At 39.8% G+C, this 19931-nt stretch overlaps 2 protein-coding genes across 5 annotated transcripts; both read left to right on the top strand.

The window, feature by feature from the left end:
* Nucleotides 1-357: 357 nt before the first annotated feature.
* Nucleotides 358-9086, top strand: cfap91 (cilia and flagella associated protein 91). The gene is made up of 17 exons (XM_003452940.4): nucleotides 358-548; nucleotides 650-726; nucleotides 958-1106; nucleotides 1289-1369; nucleotides 1505-1561; nucleotides 1649-1818; nucleotides 5351-5528; nucleotides 5760-5917; nucleotides 6018-6179; nucleotides 6293-6426; nucleotides 6899-7012; nucleotides 7094-7165; nucleotides 7257-7403; nucleotides 7486-7707; nucleotides 7933-8081; nucleotides 8165-8256; nucleotides 8427-9086. The coding sequence occupies exons 1-17, from the start codon at nucleotides 461-463 to the stop codon at nucleotides 8630-8632; spliced, it is 2256 nt and encodes a 751-aa protein (XP_003452988.2). The 5' UTR covers nucleotides 358-460; the 3' UTR covers nucleotides 8633-9086.
* Nucleotides 9087-9673: 587 nt separating this feature from the next.
* Nucleotides 9674-19811, top strand: nr1i2 (nuclear receptor subfamily 1, group I, member 2). 4 transcript variants are annotated; one of them, XM_005457870.4, is made up of 10 exons: nucleotides 9674-9951; nucleotides 10768-11002; nucleotides 14120-14250; nucleotides 14502-14671; nucleotides 14755-15071; nucleotides 15149-15294; nucleotides 18148-18264; nucleotides 18460-18565; nucleotides 18655-18778; nucleotides 19594-19811. In XM_005457870.4, the coding sequence occupies exons 2-10, from the start codon at nucleotides 10821-10823 to the stop codon at nucleotides 19657-19659; spliced, it is 1359 nt and encodes a 452-aa protein (XP_005457927.2). In that variant the 5' UTR covers nucleotides 9674-9951; nucleotides 10768-10820; the 3' UTR covers nucleotides 19660-19811.
* The last annotated feature ends 120 nt before the right edge of the window (nucleotides 19812-19931 follow it).

Below are 19931 nucleotides of genomic sequence, written 5' to 3'. Positions count from 1 at the left end.
TATTTATTATTACTACAAATGAAAAAGAAGAGGAAATAATTTAAACTAAGTGGGAGTTGAGACATAAAAAACGATCACCTGTGGAAAGGTAGACCCTGAATCCTCTCCTAGATGAAATCACGAAGGAAGAAACGTCCTTTAAATCTTAAATTATGACATGTGGAGTTAAATTAATATTATATTATAACACTCTGATAAAACCCCAAAGTATGTTGCCCAAGAATTACTTCCAACTTCCACCCGGTGAGAGTAAACACGTAGACCGCGAAGGCCGGGTCCTCCGAAGGATGCTGCCTACGTTTTGGGACACAGCTACAGAAAGCTCGAGATTAATCCTCCCACTTCCGGATGGTCAGTTTATCGTCTCCATGGCTACAGTGTCAAAACGACGTCGTAGAAGCTGCCGCCGGCATGTGAAATTAGCTGCAAAAATACTCAAATGTTTGACTAAATACAGAAAATGTGCGCATCTGTGACTAACACGTTTACCAAGAAGAATGATGCTGGTGCAGCTGTTTTGCGTGAACGGGCTTATGATTACTTGTACGGTGAGTAAGCTTTAAACTAACTAGCACAGCTAACGAACACAGCCAATGAGCACGGCTAATAGCTGAACTTAGCTGCCATCACCTGAACTGTTTCTCCACAGATCCCGTTCACACACTGTCATCGGAGGCAGACCACACCAGGGCCAATTTCAAGGCCTTTGCGTCCAGGTCTCGAATAGTAAGTCGTATCTATACTTTATTTCAAATGTATTACATTTTAAATAAAAGATAAGTTGATTTAAAACGCTGTCATTATTATATTATAGTTTATTTTCATTTTAATTTAAGCCTGTAGTATACAGAGCATTTATCTTGTAATGTAATATACAGGGTTTTTTGTCTCTTTTGTTTAACTAAAAATTAAATGTGAAATGCACTCTTTAACATTGTTTCCGTCTTCTTCGCTCAGAGGAGAATACCAGAGTTTGCATCCATGTTTAGTGACAACCCACGCTATACTGTTAAACTAGACCCTGCAGTCCCGCAGCCAGCCTTTATTGATCTTCAGTGGCGAGGTCACACAGAACAGCGCAAAGAGGCCCTGCAGCAGCTGGCTGGGTAACACAACATGCACAGTTTTAATAAGACGCCTTAGTTACTCAGTTGCTTCATTATAAGATGTAGTCTTTCTCTCATTACAGACAAAATAAATATAATAAATAAAGTATTTTTAATGTCTTTATTAAATATTATAAATGATAAAATATGTATATATTACATCCTGTTTATCTTCTTGACAGGATTTCTCCAAATGCTCAAACATGGCTGAAAAGCAAGGAGTGCCGTGTAACCGGAGCGGATTTCTGCAAATACTTTAAACGGTCTGATTAGCCTGTCGAGAATCTGATTGTTCTTTTTTTCCTAACACAACAAACTAAAGATAACTGCCATACTGCTCCACTTATGCAGATGTCAGTATAGTCTATGACATAGTATTTCACTTTGTTCCCATTTAGCCCTCTCATTCCCTTTGGGCAGCAGATACCTCCTAGTGTGATTTATGCTTTGCCGAGGTGAGGTTCTTTGCATTACTTTGTTGTGCAGCTGTTTCTGCTGTGCCATTTTTTCTGGAAGTATGTCTGTTTTTTGTGTCACCTTAGAGAAGACTTTATAACGTCTGATGCTGAGCAACAACCCACCCACTTCACTGTTGGGGTCCAGACAGACTACAGGGAAAGTGAAACACAGACAGACCCGTACAGCCCAGAGTATGTGATTCAGCCCGGGACTACTCCCTCAGAGCTCCTGCAGATGGCAGCTTTGACTTGGGGTATAGGCATGTTTATTGTGTTCTTTATCTGTTATATGAACCGTGATGGTACACTCATAAGCAACTTTATTGGGTCTTGGCAGTATAATTATCTTGCTCTCTTCTCTCCATCCTATTCTGAGCACTGCTTTTTATTTAAACTTGCTAAACATAATTTATATGTGCTGGCTAACCTGTGCATAAGAAACTCACTGAAAAACAAATTGTTGCAAAAACAAATAGTTGACATCAACAGGTTCATCATCCACAAGTCACAGTTAGTACAGGAAGAAAGTACAAGTAAAATACATACAACCCACGCTGATCTTGAGTGGGAGGGATGACTAAAACTCCACTTTCTGTCAGTGTAAAGACGTTTAACTACACATTTAATCACTGAGATGTCTTAATATAAGATGAAGAAGTTCAATTTCAACAGCATGTCTCAGTTTTTCTAAATGATAAATGTGGAAATTACAGAAAGAAAAATTCTGGAAGCTCACTACCCACACTGCCCTGTATTTATAAAACAAGAAAAAGATTTTGTTCATTGATTAAAATCTTTTTTTTTTTTTTAACTAAAATTGATATAGTAGACAATAAAAAAACAGAAACTTTTCTGTTATTTAATTGTTAATCTGATTGATTACTTGGTTACTTGATTACTTGGGTACTTGAATACTTAGCTGTAGTATAAATGGCTGTGAGGGAGGTATTTATCAGCAGGAAAAGCTGTAAAACATGAATGAAAATACCCTTAAAAGTCCCAAAATGGATGCACTCCTTCATATTTTCCAAAGCGGGCTGGATTGGATCTTTGCCAGGCCAATACCGGCCCCCGGGCCTTATATTTGACACCCCTATCATAAGGCAAATGCATAAATAAAGTTGAGCTTTGCTTCACAAGATAGAACCATGGCTTAAACATATTCAAATCTGCATATTCACTGTGAATCCACTGTTTGTTAATTTTAGCTTGTGCTTTTGTTTTATTGTTCTTATTCTGCCATTGTTTTACTAAGTGTTTTATCCTATTGTAAAGTGTCCTTGGGTGACTTGAAAGGCGCTCATAAATAAAATTTATTATTATTATTATTATTATTATTATTATTATTATTATTATTATTATTATATTAGTGGAACCTTTTGCAGACAGACTGAAATTTTATTGTCTTGGTTCTCAACCTTGTGCCTTGGGTCCAGAATTCCTTTTATCCCCACAAATTCCCCCTGACAAATTGGTGCAGTTTGTTTGTCTGTCTGCTGTAAATGTTTGTTATCAAGCTAGCATCCACAGTTCATCACTGCTAGTACCCAAGGTCAAAGCTGACCTTGGAAAAAAGTTAAAGAAGCTGTATCTAGTAATATATCAAGTAAAAGGGTTTGGAGAGAACTGTACAATGCACTTCTTGTTTTTTCAATACGATGCCCTACGACATCACAACTACGCCATAAAGTTTCACAAGATCTCACACTGCACGAATATATCTTAAATCTTAAGACAATTCTGCTCCAATCATATGGGTAAAGATAATAAAATACACAAGCATATAATGCTTCAAGGTCAAAGGTCAGGGTCACATAAATTAGAAAAAACTTTAGTTTTCATTGAGTCATCTCCAAACTTTAAAATAATATATTCTTCATTGGGGGTCATAAACACCTTCTTTGTCTATGCTCTTTAGAACATTATTTTTTCATTACATTATATGACTTCACAATGTCAAAAAAAGATGAACGTGCTACTCTAGATTTCCATATTAACAATGGTGACATCAGCATAAAATATCAGTGTTAGTATAGCCCTTGCCGTGTGGGGGATGTTGCGCTCTCTGACTCCTCTTAATCTTAAATTGTTGCTCGCACTGTTTTTATAACCCATCATGTTACTGATTAGCTCAGTTGTGTGATTGTACAAAAGGGATTTTTTAAATAACTGAATTCCTTTTTAAGGGTGTTAGTTGTCCCAGCTATTTTAAAATGTTTTTCTAGTATCAAGTTATAAAGTAAGATACTTTTTTTAAGTATGAAGTGTCTCAGTGTCCATGCTTGATATTTTATCTTTTACTACACTTAGCACAAAAAGTACAAGTAGTTTGGTTGATTATTTCTTAGTTGTGGCTTCATGGCAATAAGTCTTACACACTTAAAGCCTGTTTATTTCCCCTTAAATGTTGCCACATTTGTAAGGAAAATGGATTTCTAGGTTGAGTAGCAGATTTGAGCATGTGGGTTGCACGCTTGAAAAACGTTCCAAATTGACTCTGCCAGTGGCGAGCAGCTTATTCTGCTACTGACTCAGTAGCACATGGAAGAACGTGTCTGTGTAGGTTCTTGGGTCATGGTAGTCCAAGGAGCTTGAAAGAAAGCGACTAGACATCTTTCATGAAGACGTTTCACCTCTCATCCAAGAGACTACTTCAGTTCTAAAACTAAAAGGTTTCGTATTGTGTCACTTTGTACGTCCCTCACGATTTCCCATCGTCACCCCCTCCCTTCCGCTGCACCCCTGCACTGTTCTGTTTTTAGTGGCTCCCATATGGCCACCCTTATGAAAAAATTCTTGAGTGCCCCTGGTCACAAGTATTGAAAGCCTAGTGGGGATTGTCCCTTAAGAGCATAATGTGTGTCATCACATGAGCCCGAGGTGTGATATAAGGCATGGGTTGTTACCCCCAGAGGTTTCTGATGAAACCACTGTAAGAACCTGTCTCACCCTATCATGTGACCTATTGAGGTCAGCTGACGCACTATATGAGTGGGGGTTGAGGCGTCTGGGAAGGAAGTATCATAAGCCACGCCCTATGTTCAATGATGGTTGTTCATAGTAGATGGCCTCTTTTACTCCTCTTTCAAACAATCTATGTTCTCAGTCCAAAATGTGAACATTGGCATCCTTGAAAGAGTGACCTTTAACCTTTAGGTGCAGATTTACAGCCGAGTGTTGTCCTTTCGAGGTGGCTCTTCTATGTTGTTTCTTGCTTTTATTTACTGAGTAGCCTCCTAAGAACCGCTTTAACTTTTTTTGTCATTTCCTGCGTCTTTGGCACTAGAAGAGGCCGCCCAAACACATGAGATATCATTGGAAAGACCAGGATGTCCTCTACTGAGCACATGAGGACTTCGTAGGGTAGCTCAAATTAGTCAAAAGACATAGACCACAAACAAATGTCGTGACAGAGAACATAAATGAATAGGGTGGGTCTCAGGAGGCTAGAGGTCCAACTATTGCTCACTGCACTGCACAGCATACACTTTATTGCTTAGCTTGTGTTTAGGAGTTTTGTCCTTGGGATGAACCAGTTTTTGTCTGAGGGTGCGTCTGGGTTTGCAGTTCACTGGGATGTCATGCTTGGAGAAGATTCTTCTTTGTTCTTCTTTGTTACAAAAAATGCAAATTTTCCTTACTTTTGCATCAAGTTTATTTTCAGGCAAATATAGGCTTTTAATGATTTTCAGATGATTGCAATGTGTATATATTTACATTTTAAGCCGTGTTGCTTTTTTGTGACAGGGTTGCATAATTATTTTTTTCTGAATGAAAATTCCTCAGGTCACGGTCTGCCTGCAGGCCTCGCAGAAGTGGAAATGATACAGCGAGCCCGTGCCAAGCGAGCTTGGGAGGCCAGTCTTCCTCCACTGAGTGACCTGAGCCAGCTCGACAAGAGGAGGCGTTTAATGGAAGAGATGGAGGCCAAAGAGTGGGCTTTCAGAGAAGGAGAAATCGAGAAGTGAGTGATAGTACACCTGAAATGCGAATCTAACTGGAAAACACACTAATAGGGACGCAACCTACTGCTTAAAGTGATGGTGATGCACTGTTTGGCACAGATTTAAACTTCATCATGTATTGATTGCTTCACACCTTCATTGTTTCAGTTCACTCCTGTCACTCTGATAAGGAGCATTCTGTGTTGAATGCTGATGTGTTTTGTGTTTTTATCGTACATTTTCTCTGCTAGGTTGCAAGAGGCTCGTTTAGAGGTGCTAAAGGGCCTTCTGAGGCAGAGAGATGAGGCTCAGAAAGATGTCACAAATGACAGACTGAACCAGATATATTCTAAGCACCAGGAAGACAGGGAGACCAAGCTAAACAAAATACACGCTGACTACAACAGGTGTAAGACGTCCACCCCTCTAATGTTAAGTATATTATTTAATATCTGGTCTCACTCCTTGGCAACTGCCTCGGGTTTTTTTTTTCCTTTTTTTGTCTGCAGCACTGAGAAAATTAGAAGCTAAGAGGAAAAATGTGGAGGGGAAGCTAGAGCGGTGTGTCATAGCTTCTCAGACATATGTCCCCAGGATCCGCGTTGGCATTTTTCCCAGCAAGAACATCAACAGCATGCTGTCAACAAGACGCTACTTAGACACATATGAAGGTTTGAATCTGAATGCTGTTGCAGAAGTAAAATTTTTGTATGTAATTTCCAGTATAACACAGAGAGATAATTTCATAAATTCATTGTTAAGATCATTTTTAACTCTTTGTTAGGTTTAGAAGAACTAGAGACGCAACTCAGTGCTACAGTACTGAAGTCAAAGAGAGAAAGAACAAAACCCAAAGTCTCCGAGGATGTGATGAAGCCTCCTGAGAGCAGAGCTGTGCAGTTGCTGAAGAAATACAAGGTAAAGCAGAACAGAAAATATAGATGTTCATTAAAGGGGATCTACGTTGCTCAGGTCCAATGCAGTATGTATTACTACTGGAGTAGTTTTGCATGATTGACAGTTTAAAATAACTCTCCCTTATCATAAACTGGGCTCTGTCGATTCACCCACTGGAACAAGCTCAAGTCAACACTCCTGATTGGCTGTCTCATGCAGACACAAGGTTTGAACTGCAGGTCAATGATGCTTCTGTGCACCTGAGATGACCACAGTAAAGATCTCTGCTCTCATTAACATCAGGCAGAGCCAAGAGCAGAAGAAACTGTGAGAAACCAGGCCTTTATAGGAATCTGAAGCCTAAGCTTTTGGCTCGTGTATATACAGCGACCTCATTATTTGACATTTTAGCCATTTTGTTTGATGCGAGATCCACTTGAAGTATATCTTTGAAGTTTTAGATACATACATACTGGCACTTCTGGCTCCACAGAATCTCAAGCAGAAGCAGGATGACCACGCATCTTCGAGGACTTTACGTTTTCTTCTCAGAAAGGAGACGCCTGTTCCTCATCCTGTCACTCCCACAGTGGAAACGCCACCTGAGGTCAGCTAATTATTCTGACTGTTACTGAGACTTCCTTTGTAAATATTACATTTATTGTATTAATATTTCTCCATTTTTTAGGGGGAAGAAGAGAAAGAACTTGCTGTAATCTTCTTGCAGAAACTACTGCGAGGACGAAGGATCCAATATGAGGTCCACCTGTGTTTCATTCCTACATAAATGTTTCAGTCTTACTCAGTTTTTAAGCACTTATCTTTTTACTTTTATCTCCGCTGTTCTAAAGATGTTTAAGGGCAAGGAGAAAAATCAGGATCTCATCCGGGAACTGAGGACTATCCATGCCCTGAAGAGGGAAGAGCAGGAGCTACAGAAGGCTGACAAAGAGCACGTCATGATGCTGAATAAACAAAGAGACAAACGCAGACTTGAGGTGAAACACACAGACCTGACCATGCGGACAAAAATGTACTAAATCCAAACAACCTTTATACCCATTCTCTCCATCTTTTCAGATTTTTCAACAGGAAGCGCATCAAGCTGGAGTAGCAGGGGCAGAACTAGAACAAGTGTTTGACACATTGTCCAAGGAGCTGATTCGTCTCCAGGACGAGCGAAGAATCCACGCCTTTACACTGCTGGCTGAGAGAGACCGTCGAATGCGAGAGGCCGAGGAGAGTGGAAGGAGGCAGGTAGAGGAGCGAAGACGCAAAGAGGAAGACGAGATCTTCAGACAAGTATGTGCTCATGTCATTGTTGTGTTGTAAGTGGGTAACAGAGATCAGAAACGAGGAGGTGACAAAGCATTTGCAGTCAGAGCACCAACTCTTTGGAACAAGCTGAGTCAGTGAGCTCTAATCTCTTCTTAGAACATGCTTTCCTATTTTTTTGTCAATTATTGTACTTATTATTACCACTTTAAGGTGTGTGAGTTTGTGGGTTCCCTTTACTTCTTGTCACAGGTCGTGCAGGTCCATCAGGAGACTGTGGACATGTATTTAGAAGAGATCATCTTGGGGACCATTGAGCACATAGCCGACCAGCAGGCGCGGGAGGAGATCCACAAGAGGGCAAAGGAGGTCAACGACATCGCTTATGCCGTTGAGGAAAGGTAACAAGCACCTTCGAATATCTGTCGCTGCTTGGTGTTGAGGAATTGTAACCCTAACAAACATCGCTTTTGTGTGCGAGTAGCCGGGATAATCTTCAGTCAGAGGAGATTGTGTCAGAGCTGGTGTACAGCTTCCTTATCCCGGAGGTAAAGAAGATCGGTGTCAGGGAAAGAGGTTTGTAGCAAGAATTAGAAACACACAAAAATGCATTAAATGACTTAGTAGTAAAAGATAAATGCCCCTTGTTTTTAAAATAGAAATTAAAATGACTTATTGGAGTGTTGATGGAGTGATTAGGTTAAAGATAAATCCTTTCCTAATTTTTTCTGACCTTGCATTTTCAGTGCACCAGAAGCAGCATAGACACTTACAGGCAGCTCGGAACATCATTGAAGGGACTTCAGATGCTCCTGAGCTCCTGAACAGTACTCTGGAAGCGTCACAATTTACCTGTCCTGGTATAAAAGCTTCCAGTCAAGTCCTGGAAGAGACAATGAGCCAACCGCTGCAGGGGAAGGAAGCAGAGCAGCACGATGCTCAAACTGAGTAAAAGAAAAGACTAGAATATTAAAAGTGTTCTGCATTGCAATCTATAATGTCTAAAAGTTGTTGTGATATTATTAAAGTGATGGTTTAATAATCATTCTGGGTTGTTTTTTATTGAAGCCATTTTATTAGTGTTACTTAATTATTTCATGTTTTGACACCTTGTCTGTCTGTCCAAGTAAAAGCAGCTCTTTCATGTCAGAGCTCGATGAGAGGCTTTTGTGAAAGCAAAGGGGGCATAGCATTGTAAAGATTAGCTAGGTCAGTGCTGGAGTTCCTCATGTTCCCCTTACACTACACCTCTAAGCAGTAATTAATTTAATTTAATTTGACATGAAATGTTTGAAGAAGTCTTTCTGCTTTCACTCCACCACGTTTTGGAAACAAATGTTGTGTTTTATGCGGTAAATGATCTATTTGAACCCTTTGAAGCATAGACATGAATTAATTGCCAGAAATTATATATTTTATTTATTTATTTTGAAAAAGGAGATTATTGAACCTTGTGATGAATTAAAAAAAATCTTTATTATTGTAGGTGTTTTAATTTATGTCATATTTGCTACATCTGTTTTGTAATTTATTTATATTTAGCTATGTATTTCTTTAAAATGCATTGTGCAATTTATGTAAGTTTTTGGGGGGAAAAACACTCTGATGATGAAGAAGCCTCAAAAACTAATTCAAACATGATAATCCAGGGTTAAAGGTTTAACCTTAGTTGTTTTTTGTTTGTTTTTGATTGATTGGATTATTACAGATTAAGATACCCAGCAACACACAAGCAATTAAAATAATCGCAGCTCAACATTAAATGGTGTCATTTTCCATAATGACTTTTGGTACTTGTTATATATTTTGATTTTACAACGTGCAGCATGAAGGCTCTTAAACAGGATTATAACTTACATTAAAAGTTCATTTTTTTCACGTTTCCACAATTATTCAACGAAAAATTATGTTTCATCACTTTTGCAAGAAAATCGTGTACTTTTTTTTTGTGCTGATTCCATTTCCGATTAAATATTTGGATTCGTCCTGTGCCACTCCATCCTGGAAACGCCCCTGCGTCCGTGATCCGCGTCTACGAAGTACGACATCAGTAGGCGGTGCTGGATTTTACTCCGCAGTTTCTTCGGCTGCAGCCGGTTGTACTTGTGGCAAACAGCCCAGTATTAAACATTAAGCTGGTTGAAAGCTTGCACGACGAGCTGTTAACGATTCTCTCACCTGTTGGTCATGCTCAAAATCCCCCCTGATTAAGCGAAGTGAGGCGGGCACCTGTGGACCACGCACAGCTGTTTAGACATCTGGAATCATCAGGTGAGTGATTTGAATGATCTAAGCCAGACATTTAACCAGGTAAAGCAAGGAAAAGAGTTTACTTTATGACAACCTGAATGGGTCTGTGTGGACGTGTGCACACCTGTTAGACAGGTCAGGCTGCAGTTACAAACCTGCCTGCCTGCAGGGTGGGAGTAAAGTAGGAGCACTCCCAAACAAGCACTAATGTTTTACACGCTGCTTCAGTGGAGTGTGTAGAGTTGTGTATGCTTTAAAGAAGCACAACGAATTACATTAAAGTTGTGATTTCAGTGTGTCAGTAATTTGGGGGGATTTGAGTGTTAAAATTAAAAAGTTGCATTAAGCATTGTTTACTGACAGAAAATACCTGAAATGTATGTTGCTAAATCATTAATGAACAGTAGCCTGTGCTTGTTTTTTGTGCCACTTGCCTTTTTTTCCACTGGAAAGTATAAAAAAAAGACCAAAAATTGAAGAGTCCACATTGTTCTTTGCACTTGAACATTGTGCGCTGTTCTGTGCACTTCAGAAAATTGCTCTTTGATGGAAATCAAGGTGATCTCCTACTGTGACCATTTAGCCACAATGAATAAAGGGTCGTAGTAGACGTTGTGCTTTAGTCATATCCAGGTATGCGTCACTACTGGAAGAAAATGGTTCAGCCACAGTATTGTGGTCATATCCGTTCATTTAAGAGTATCATAGCACAATAACGTAGAATATACAGAGTGTATCCTGTACAGTAACTGTGACGTAGTAGTGCTGATAGTAGTTAAACCTAAGCCTGATCTCACAGGGAACCTTTCCACTTCTTACTGAATCAATCTTGCCCAGAACAGATGTGAAGGCAGTGACGCCAGACTAATCTGATTATCTCTCGGGTGAGAATGAACGAGAAAGCCACTGGAGTGCAGATCATCAGTGAAGTGCTCGCAAGGCAGAATAAAGGGGATGAGGAGGAGAAGCTGACAGATGATGAGGAGCCCAGAGTGTGTGGTGTCTGTGGAGATCTGGCAAATGGTTACCACTTCAATGCCTTGACCTGCGAAGGCTGCAAGGGCTTCTTCAGGTAAAGCTTCCTCATCTTTTAATAACATCATGAATCAAGCAATAAATGGCTGTTTAAGAGCTTTTAGAAAACAAATAGTCCAGCTTTTATGTTTGCGGTATCTAGAGTTACTCTCATGTTTTTAATTATATTTAGAAATTTTTTTTTTGTCATGAAAAGAATCCCTTGTGAATGTGAATAGACAAACTAGTGATTTCCCTTCCAAGGAGCCAGACTTTCTTGTAATCTTTTAAAGTGGTCTTGAGCAATAGTTCTCCAGTCTTCCTGAAGGTCTTCCAAAATTTTTCTTTTGACATTTCCTCACTTTTTTCTCACTCATTTTCAGCCCAATTCTTGTACCTGATGAGCATAAAAGGCTCCCGGTTGAACTTCGGGGATAAACCAGTGTTTTGTCCATGCATAGCTTAGCTAACTTAGTTCATCTAATAAGAGATATTAGATGAAAATTGAGCATATCTCAGCAGTGTGTCCTTAAAATTTTTGACGAAAGTAAAAGACAAAAGAAGAGGTGGTAGCCTTAGAAAAACTCCATCATGTCCAGCAAATGAACAGTTTTTAAAAGAAAGAAAGAGGAAAAATCCAGCAAAGACCTGACACAGAGAGACACAGAGAGATGCATCTGGCCCTTCAGTTCATCCATCTGCTTTTAAGGGAGGAAAACATGCAGAAAAGGTGGAGGTATGCCAAATTACACAAGAACTGGACCGAAAATTTGTTGTTTAAATCTCTGTTAATAGGTCAGGAGAGACCTTCATACTACAGCCATTAGTAAAACATGGTGTAGACTCTGTCACTGTTGGGCTGTCTCAGCCAGTGGTGTTAGGAATCTTGTCAAAATTAATGTAATTATAAACCAACAATTATCTACCATCAGATTTTGATCCAACACAACAATACCATCTGGAAAGCATCTGATTGGCATCCGCTTCATTTTTCAGCACAATGATTCCAATGATGAACACACTGCCAATGTAATAAAAGCATTCCCCAGAGCCCACACCTCAATGTTTTTGAAGCAGCGTGGGATCATCTTGACAGAAAAAAGAACAAAAGGCAGCCAACATCCAAAGAAGAGCTTTGAATGTCCTTCAAAAAGCCTGCTGAACTATTGCGAAGAAATTATTCCTTAAAGAAATTCTGAGAAAGCTTGCCTAAGAGGGTTCAGGGTGTGTGTTGAAAAGTACAGGCAGTCATTACAAACACTGACTTTCAAGATCATTAGTATTGGATAAACAGTTTTTCCCTTATACTTTTTTTTGTGAAATGTTCATGTCATTTTGTTGGCTGCTTCTTTTGTAAATTTGTAATATCATGTAAAGTGAAACCACATTTCAGATCACTTTTTTCATGCCAAAAAAGTACTTTTTAAAAAGTAGTATTTATAAATTAATTGGAATTCAGTTCAACACCTCTGTACTTTTAGCACCCTGTCAACCAATTAAAGTAATCCACACACGATAGTGAGGACCGGATATACACACATTCTCTATACTACATTTATACATATACTATATCTTGCATAGTATGTATATACATAGATATATACAGAGATACAGTGACTATCTTGCTTTCATAGGATCAAAATGTGAAATAAGCTTGACACCGTCTGCTCTGCAGTCTGAAGGCCATCTCAGTTCACTGTGACCTGAGTAATGATGAAGTTGTAGGAGGCTGTAGGATGTTGAATTGTATTCTTTCTGTGGCACATGCAGGTTTCAGAAGACTAGATCGTGATTTGTTGACCTAGTTAGGACTGGTGCAGTTGTGTTCTGAATAAGTTGAACTCTTTTACTAGGAAGGCTCACAAACAGGAAATGACAGTGGTCTAGTCTGCTCGTGATAAATGAAAACATGATTTACTCTGAGTCAGAAGCTTATTATGTTTGAGATGAGTTTTAACTACGTAAAAGATATGACTATTAACTTTAACACTAATCACATTTTCAGTTTTCCTCACATTCAGCGTTTAAGATTAACCGACCTTTTAGTTAGAGAGTTTATACAACGAGAAGCTCAAGATGTCTGTCAGATAGGAAGCTGTGTGTCATCAATGTGTTATCATCATCAATCACTAGGAGCCCAAATACTAGAGTTTCATAGTATTGAAGTTAACCATTTATTTTAATGGCTTTTATTTTCAATTTTTAATTGAACATTATTGTACTGTTCACCATATATGCTCTCTGAACTGTCTCATTTAGACGTGTGCTCAGTTTTGTTTATTATTTGACTTCTTTAGGCCAAAGTATTTAAACCTTACTTTGCTGCCACTAAAGCTCTCTCTCTCCCTGTTATTCAGATGTGCTGCTGTCGGTGAGCTGTGTGGTCAGATAACATTCAATTTCTGGCACAAAAGGTGGTGTCAGTGTGATATTCTCATCTACTTTGGCTCTTAATTTGACCTTCTCTAATTTCAACACCTTCAAAAATTAAATCCACACAGTGCACACAGTACAGACAGTTCATTAGGTACAGCTTGCTAGTACCAGGGTGGTCTCCTTTTGCCTTCAGAACTGATTTATTTCTTGGTGGTATAGAGTTAACAAGGTGCTGGAAACATTCCCCAGAGGTTTTGGTCCATGTTGACATGATAGCATCACACAGTTACTGCACACCCAGACCACCTCATCCCAAAGGTGCTCTATTTTACTGAGAGCTTTTTATTGAGGGCATTTGATTACAGGGAACTTGTTCTCATGTTTAGGAAACCAGGTTGAGATGATTTGAGTTTTATGATATGGTGCATTGTCCTGTTGGAAGCAGCCATCAGAAGATGGGTGCACTGTGGACATGGTCAGGCACATTACTCAGGTAGGCTGTCATGTTTAAATGATGCTCAGTTGGTACTAAGGGCCCCAAAGTGTGCCAAGGATATATCTTCCACCCCGTTACACCACCACTACCAGCCTAAACCGAGTGGAGATCCATGCATTCATGTTGTTTACACCAAATTCTGACCCTATCAAACAAATGTTGCGGTAGAACTTGAGACTGCACTATTTTTGTGTTATTTCAGTAAACTTGTGCAAATTGTGACTCATTAGATATTTGCATTAACAAGCAGTTAAACCTAAGGCATGAAGCTGTTATTTTGTGAGTGGATGTTTTTCATTTCAGACGTACCATAAAGAGGTCAAACCAACTCCGCTGTCCATTCCTGAATAAATGTGTTATAACGAAAAACAGCCGCCGGTCTTGTCAAGCCTGCCGCATGCGCAAGTGTCAGGCCATTGGCATGTGCAAAGACAGTGAGTAACATCTAAAGGCTTTTATACCTTATGTTTTTACACTAAGTCACTGTAGGAAGTATGTGATATTATAAAAGGTGCACCTATCAGTTTCTAGAATGCTTGTTATCGTTTTGCATGTTTACATCATGTCATACAATAAATTGATGCACATAATTTTCATGCCTTGAGAAGAAATTATGAATCAGATCAGGTTTTTTTATGCTGACATGCTTGACATAGTCCATGCTTGTATTTTTGTGCCTGTTCAGTGGTCATGTCTGATGAAAAGGTGCTGGAGAGAAGGGTCAAAATCAAGAAAAAGAAGATACTTAACACCCCAGTTCAGCTTTCATCCCAACAAGAAAGACTTATTCAGGAACTGCTCTTTGGTCACCGCAGCACATTCGACTCGGCATTTTCCCGCTTCAGCGGCTTCAGGGTGTGTGAGTGAATGCATGCAGTTTCAGGTCTTCATCATCATCTTTGTTTTAACTTGTGTAACTGATCTTTGATTTTTTTCAGCCTATGGACCGAAACATCCTTCCTGTGAATACGCACAAGCAGACGGCAAGCAAGCTCTTTAACCCTCTGACCGAGTGCCCTAGAAACGCCTGCAGCACTGCGAGTAAATCTACCACCGAGCCCACATCATCGCCATCGGCCACCTCGTGCTGTTTATCCTCCTCCCGTTTCCACAGTTCCATTAAAAAACAAGAACACCACATACGGAACGATGTCGAAAACAGATGTGTTTTCACCGCTCTTCCGCACGTGGCCGACCTCACGACTTACATGATCCAGGATGTCATTAGCTTTTCCAAAAGTCTCCAGGACTTCCAGTAAATGTGTACATCAACGAATATTTATATTCAGTCGGCACGTTTTTGATGCTTACTGTCAAACTGGTGTCTTACAGGTCTCTTACCATGGGAGACCAAATATCTCTGCTGAAGGGAGCCATGTTTGAAATAATACAGATCCGCTTTAACATGGTGTTCAACTCAAAAACAAGCACATGGGAATGTGGCCATATTACATACTGCATAGATGACGCCGTACGAGGTAAGGCTTCTTACAGTTGGATGGATTAGATTAGATTAGATTAGATTAGATTAGGTGAAGTCAGGCTGTCACTTAGAGTGGCCACTTTCCTGAACACTTGTGACAAAGCATCATTTAAAGAGAGATTTTAAACTTTTTTCTGAACAGGCTTTAAAACATGGATATTTTAACAAGTCAGTCAGTGGGACTTGACCAATGAGCTGACCTCCAAACCTGAAAAATGAGACCCATGCACAAGTGGGAAAAACTGCAGTTCCTCTAGGTGCCACTTGAGGCTGGCTCAAAAAGCGTTAAAACTGCCAAGAAGTTTAGCAAGTTTACAACCTGGTACAAAATACAGTTTTGGCTTCTGTGGATAGTTTCCTGCTTCATATGTTCTGAGTTTTAACCACTCACTCACCTTAATAGTTGAGTTTGTTGAGTTGATTGATGCCCGTCCTGGCAGCGGTAGGTGTCTGCTAGGCTTGATACTACTTGCAGTAACTTGTGATGTTGTATCATCTGGAGCATTTTTAATGGCTTATCTGACAATTATTATGGCTTGCTGTGTGTTTCAAACCATCCCAGAAGAGAAGAGCATGTCCTGGATAATCCTTCTTTCTGACATGTGAATTAGAAAAGTTGAACTTCATGTTTTATACAATATGGCCTAAAATGAGCAACTGACACTACACACTCAGGGAAATGTTAGGCTAACTGGTGAATCTAAATAGATGTGAATGGTTGTTTCTCTCTGTCTGTTAGCCTTGCGATGTTTTTGGTGTAACCGTCCACTATTTCATTGGCACCTGGCATAGGCTGCAGCCCCCGGGGCCTGAGTTGAATAAGCATGATGAATGAATGAAGCCTCAAGTGGTCCTTAGAGGAACTGCAGTTTAGTTTTTGGCACTTGTTTTCTTCATTTGTCTCTACATTTGACGCTGCTTACCGGAGGATAGTGGAGGATTAGGCCTAATTAGCTTCCTAATCATCTGCCGTGTTAGCAATCTCGAGCTGCTCTTTGGTGCTGGCAAAGACTGCAGCGGTGTATGAAAGCTTTTGCTGAAAAAAGTGTGACAGTGAGTGGCTGTGCAGTTTAAAATAGTGAGATACTCCAAAGAGTGTGAGAAACTGCAAATGTTGGTGCTAATTCTTTGAGTTCTCACTCTGTTCCACTGTGCACAGTGATCGACTTAGTGCATGCTTATAATCAAGTCGGTATACAAAAATACAAAATGCATTCAGTAATGGACACAATTATGGTCTGTCGTTGATTAAATTGGAGTAACTCTGAGGTGTGTGTTGTCTGAGGACTCAAAGTAACATCCCTGATCACAAATTCTGCACACCTGATTAAAAAACATGTAACGTGTACTGACATTTTGTCGACTGAATGACCTTTGCCCCCACAAAATATTTTTTCACTTGATGAACACGTTGAGTTATTATTCACTGATCTCACTAGTTTTTTTTGCTTTTAAACTACATGTAAAGTTGCCAACTATTAATAAACAGGAGTAAAATTAACACAGAGAAGTTTGACGCTCCTAACATGCATGCACATGTTGTACTTTTATTTTTGAAGCAGTCAGAAAACAGCCAGTCAGTAACATGTCCAGTCTCTTATCACTCTTGTCACATGTTCTCACATGGTGGTGTAACATGACTCCTCAAGAAACACTCACTGCAATGTTGTCAAACTGGTATTTACTTCTTTCAATCCAAAGTGCTTCACAAACACGCGCTGTCTGAAAGTTTCCTTTTACTATTAGACAAACAGCTCTTAGGAATAAGGAATTCACACCGAGCACTAAGTGAAAGTTGAGATTACAGGAAATACAGCTTTGCTTAAATTTCAAGGTGCTGACCTGCAGTTTTCACACTGGATAAGGTGTGCAGTTACAAATATCCATCACAAAGGTGTTTGCTCTTCATGCTACTTTACTTGTGAGTTAACTGCTTAGACTGACCTAAAAGTAGGTCACACCGAGCACCGAGAACAAACTCTAAAAATAGCACTTCCTTGTTTTTTTTGTGTTTTTTTTAAGGAATGAAAATGAACATAAACCATAAATAAAAATTGAACCACAGGGGTTTTTGGTATTTCTTTGGCATAAATGCTTTTAGAAATACTTTGTATTTTGTTTATAATCTGTTAGATATAAATTTTTTGGGACTGGTGCAATCTGTCTGACAAAGCCAAGTGGAATAATTGTACCTTTATTTTATCCACAACAACAGAAATCAGTATAAACTGATGTCAGACTGATTCCAGTCAACACACCAAGGATACCCCGACTATTTCGCTGGCTTTCAGTTATCTTTATTGGTGCAAATTCCTGTCACCGTTTCAGTGCTCCTATGCTAACAACATGTCAGTTACATTTATAAGCCTTGTGTGTTGGAAAAACTGTAGGGAAGTTGTGACAAACCACCACCCCTGCTTTTTTTAGAACTTGTGCAAAAATATTTTTGCAAGAATGTCTGGAAAATCCTGCAGCATGTTCTTGGAGCGCATATCTGACTGGCATACGTGTTTTGTGTATTTGGTGAATATTTACTGTGTAGCTGGTAGTTTTGAGCTCATCGTTCTCCCTGATTTTTCTTTTCCTTCCTAATTGTGGATAATTCTGCATGAATGAGTTTGTAGATTGTGGTTTGCCTGGTATATATGTTGCACATTTTCACACATAAATCTCTGCCAGAATCACCTTGATGGTAGCTCACTCGAAAGTGGGAACTAAACATATCCATTTGAATCCGTGTCTGGGAGTGTGGAGAAAGGAGGGAACAGATCAGACCTCAGTAGCCCTCAGACTGTCACTGTCCTTCCGTATCTGTCCTGCTCCTGACCTGTTTTCCTGTGTTTTCCAGCGGGATTTCAGCCGCTCCTGCTGGAGCCCCTGTTCAGATTTCACCACACCCTGCGCACACTGGGCCTACAGGAGGAAGAATACGTTCTCATGCAAGCCATGTCTCTGTTTTCTCCAGGTGATGGTCGTTCTTCAGCAGTTCATCCCAGTCCTTGCCAGGACCAAATCAATAATTAACCAACCCTGTAAATGTTTAAGCCCTACAAACAGTGTGCATTTGTACCCAGTCCAAAATAAAAATGCATTCTCAGATTTTCCTCAGGGCGAAGTGGCTTCCAATTAAAAGAAATGTGTTTTTTACTTGATTTGCCAGATCGTCCAGGCGTGCAGCAACACAGCTTGATTGACAAGGTTCATGAAAACTTGGCGCTGACGCTAAAAACCTGGATTGACTGCAAGAGATCAGGTCCAGAGAAACAGTGAGTGAAATGTCAAATTCCTGTCCTTTTCCAGTCTGTGTGAAACGTTTTTACATACTGCAGTTATCGACCTGTCTCTTGTATTTCAGCCTGCTGTATCCCAAAGTGATAGCCTGCTTTACAGAGATGAGAACAATGACTGAGGAGTACAGCAAACAAATTCTACAGATCCAGGACATCCAGCCTGACACCATCACTCCTCTCATAATGGAGGTGATCAGTAAAAGCTCCTCTAATGACTTATGAAGTATCTGCTGTACATGAGCAGCACAAGCACTGTTATTAATGGGGACGCTTAAATGAATGTATCCTATTGTTATTTTACATGTGTCAAAAGAGTAAAGACTGTCTTAAACACTGACAGGAAAAAAACTGTTAAGAGGAGAATAAAGGGGAGAGGGAGTGAACGGGTCAGTGTTGTGACTCTTAAAGTGAGTCAGAAAAAGCTGCTTTTTATATAGAGTTTTGTTCGTTGGTCTAGTTTTGTGCTTTTGTGCTTTTTTATTGTAAACCGTGATGAATGTAGCGTTTCTGATGGAATAAAAAGACAAACACTGCCCCCCTGTGGCCACACACAGAAAAACAGATTCTCTGTGAGGCTGATCTGCACTGCAAACATCTGGACTGTCAAAAGTTTTGTTGATCACTTTTGATCTACTGGTTTAAATAAACACGTGTAAAGGGAGGAACTTGCTTTTTGTTTTGTCAGTTCTTTGTCCACCTTAATTTGTAATGGCAGACTCAACCCTTCTCTTTGCACTAAGGAGACCTTTTTTCATTCTTGTGACTTTGAGAGTTGAGAGTTTAGGTTCTTCAAGATTTCTGTTTACAGTACCCGACAGTTGTTCTATTTGATTCAGGTTAAACAAAAAGACACCATTTTTTACTATTTTTCTTTCAAGGACTAAGAAAAATCCAAAGAGATTTTCAGCTATTGCCTTCAGATCATCATTAAGGGTTAACCTAATTGGGTTGAATTGGGTCCTAATTGGGTCCTGTCTTCCTTCTCTCACCCCAACCGGTCGCAGCAGATGGCCCCGCCCCTCCCTGAGCCTGGTTCTGCTGGAGGTTTCTTCAAAGTGCTTCCATTCTGATGCTCTGTTTGAAGTTCATCAGGTCATCTCGACCACGTCTACACACCTAAATGCACCAAGCTAGAGCCATGTGATCAGTCGAATACACATTTGCATTAATGATTAGTTGAGCAGGTCTACCTAATAAAGTGTCTTTGACAATATATAATGTATGTCCCTGCGACTTCAGCAATGTCGCAGGGACATACATCTGAACCTTCCAGATCCCTCAGGTCATCTGGATCCGGTCTGTTATCAGTCCCCAGAGTCAGAACCAGACACGGAGAAGCTGC

The sequence above is a fragment of the Oreochromis niloticus genome, linkage group LG16, assembly GCF_001858045.2.
Source record: "Oreochromis niloticus isolate F11D_XX linkage group LG16, O_niloticus_UMD_NMBU, whole genome shotgun sequence".
Lineage (NCBI taxonomy): Eukaryota > Metazoa > Chordata > Actinopteri > Cichliformes > Cichlidae > Oreochromis > Oreochromis niloticus.
The sequence above is the reverse complement of the archived record's forward strand: the minus strand, read 5'-3'. Positions and strand labels throughout refer to the sequence as shown.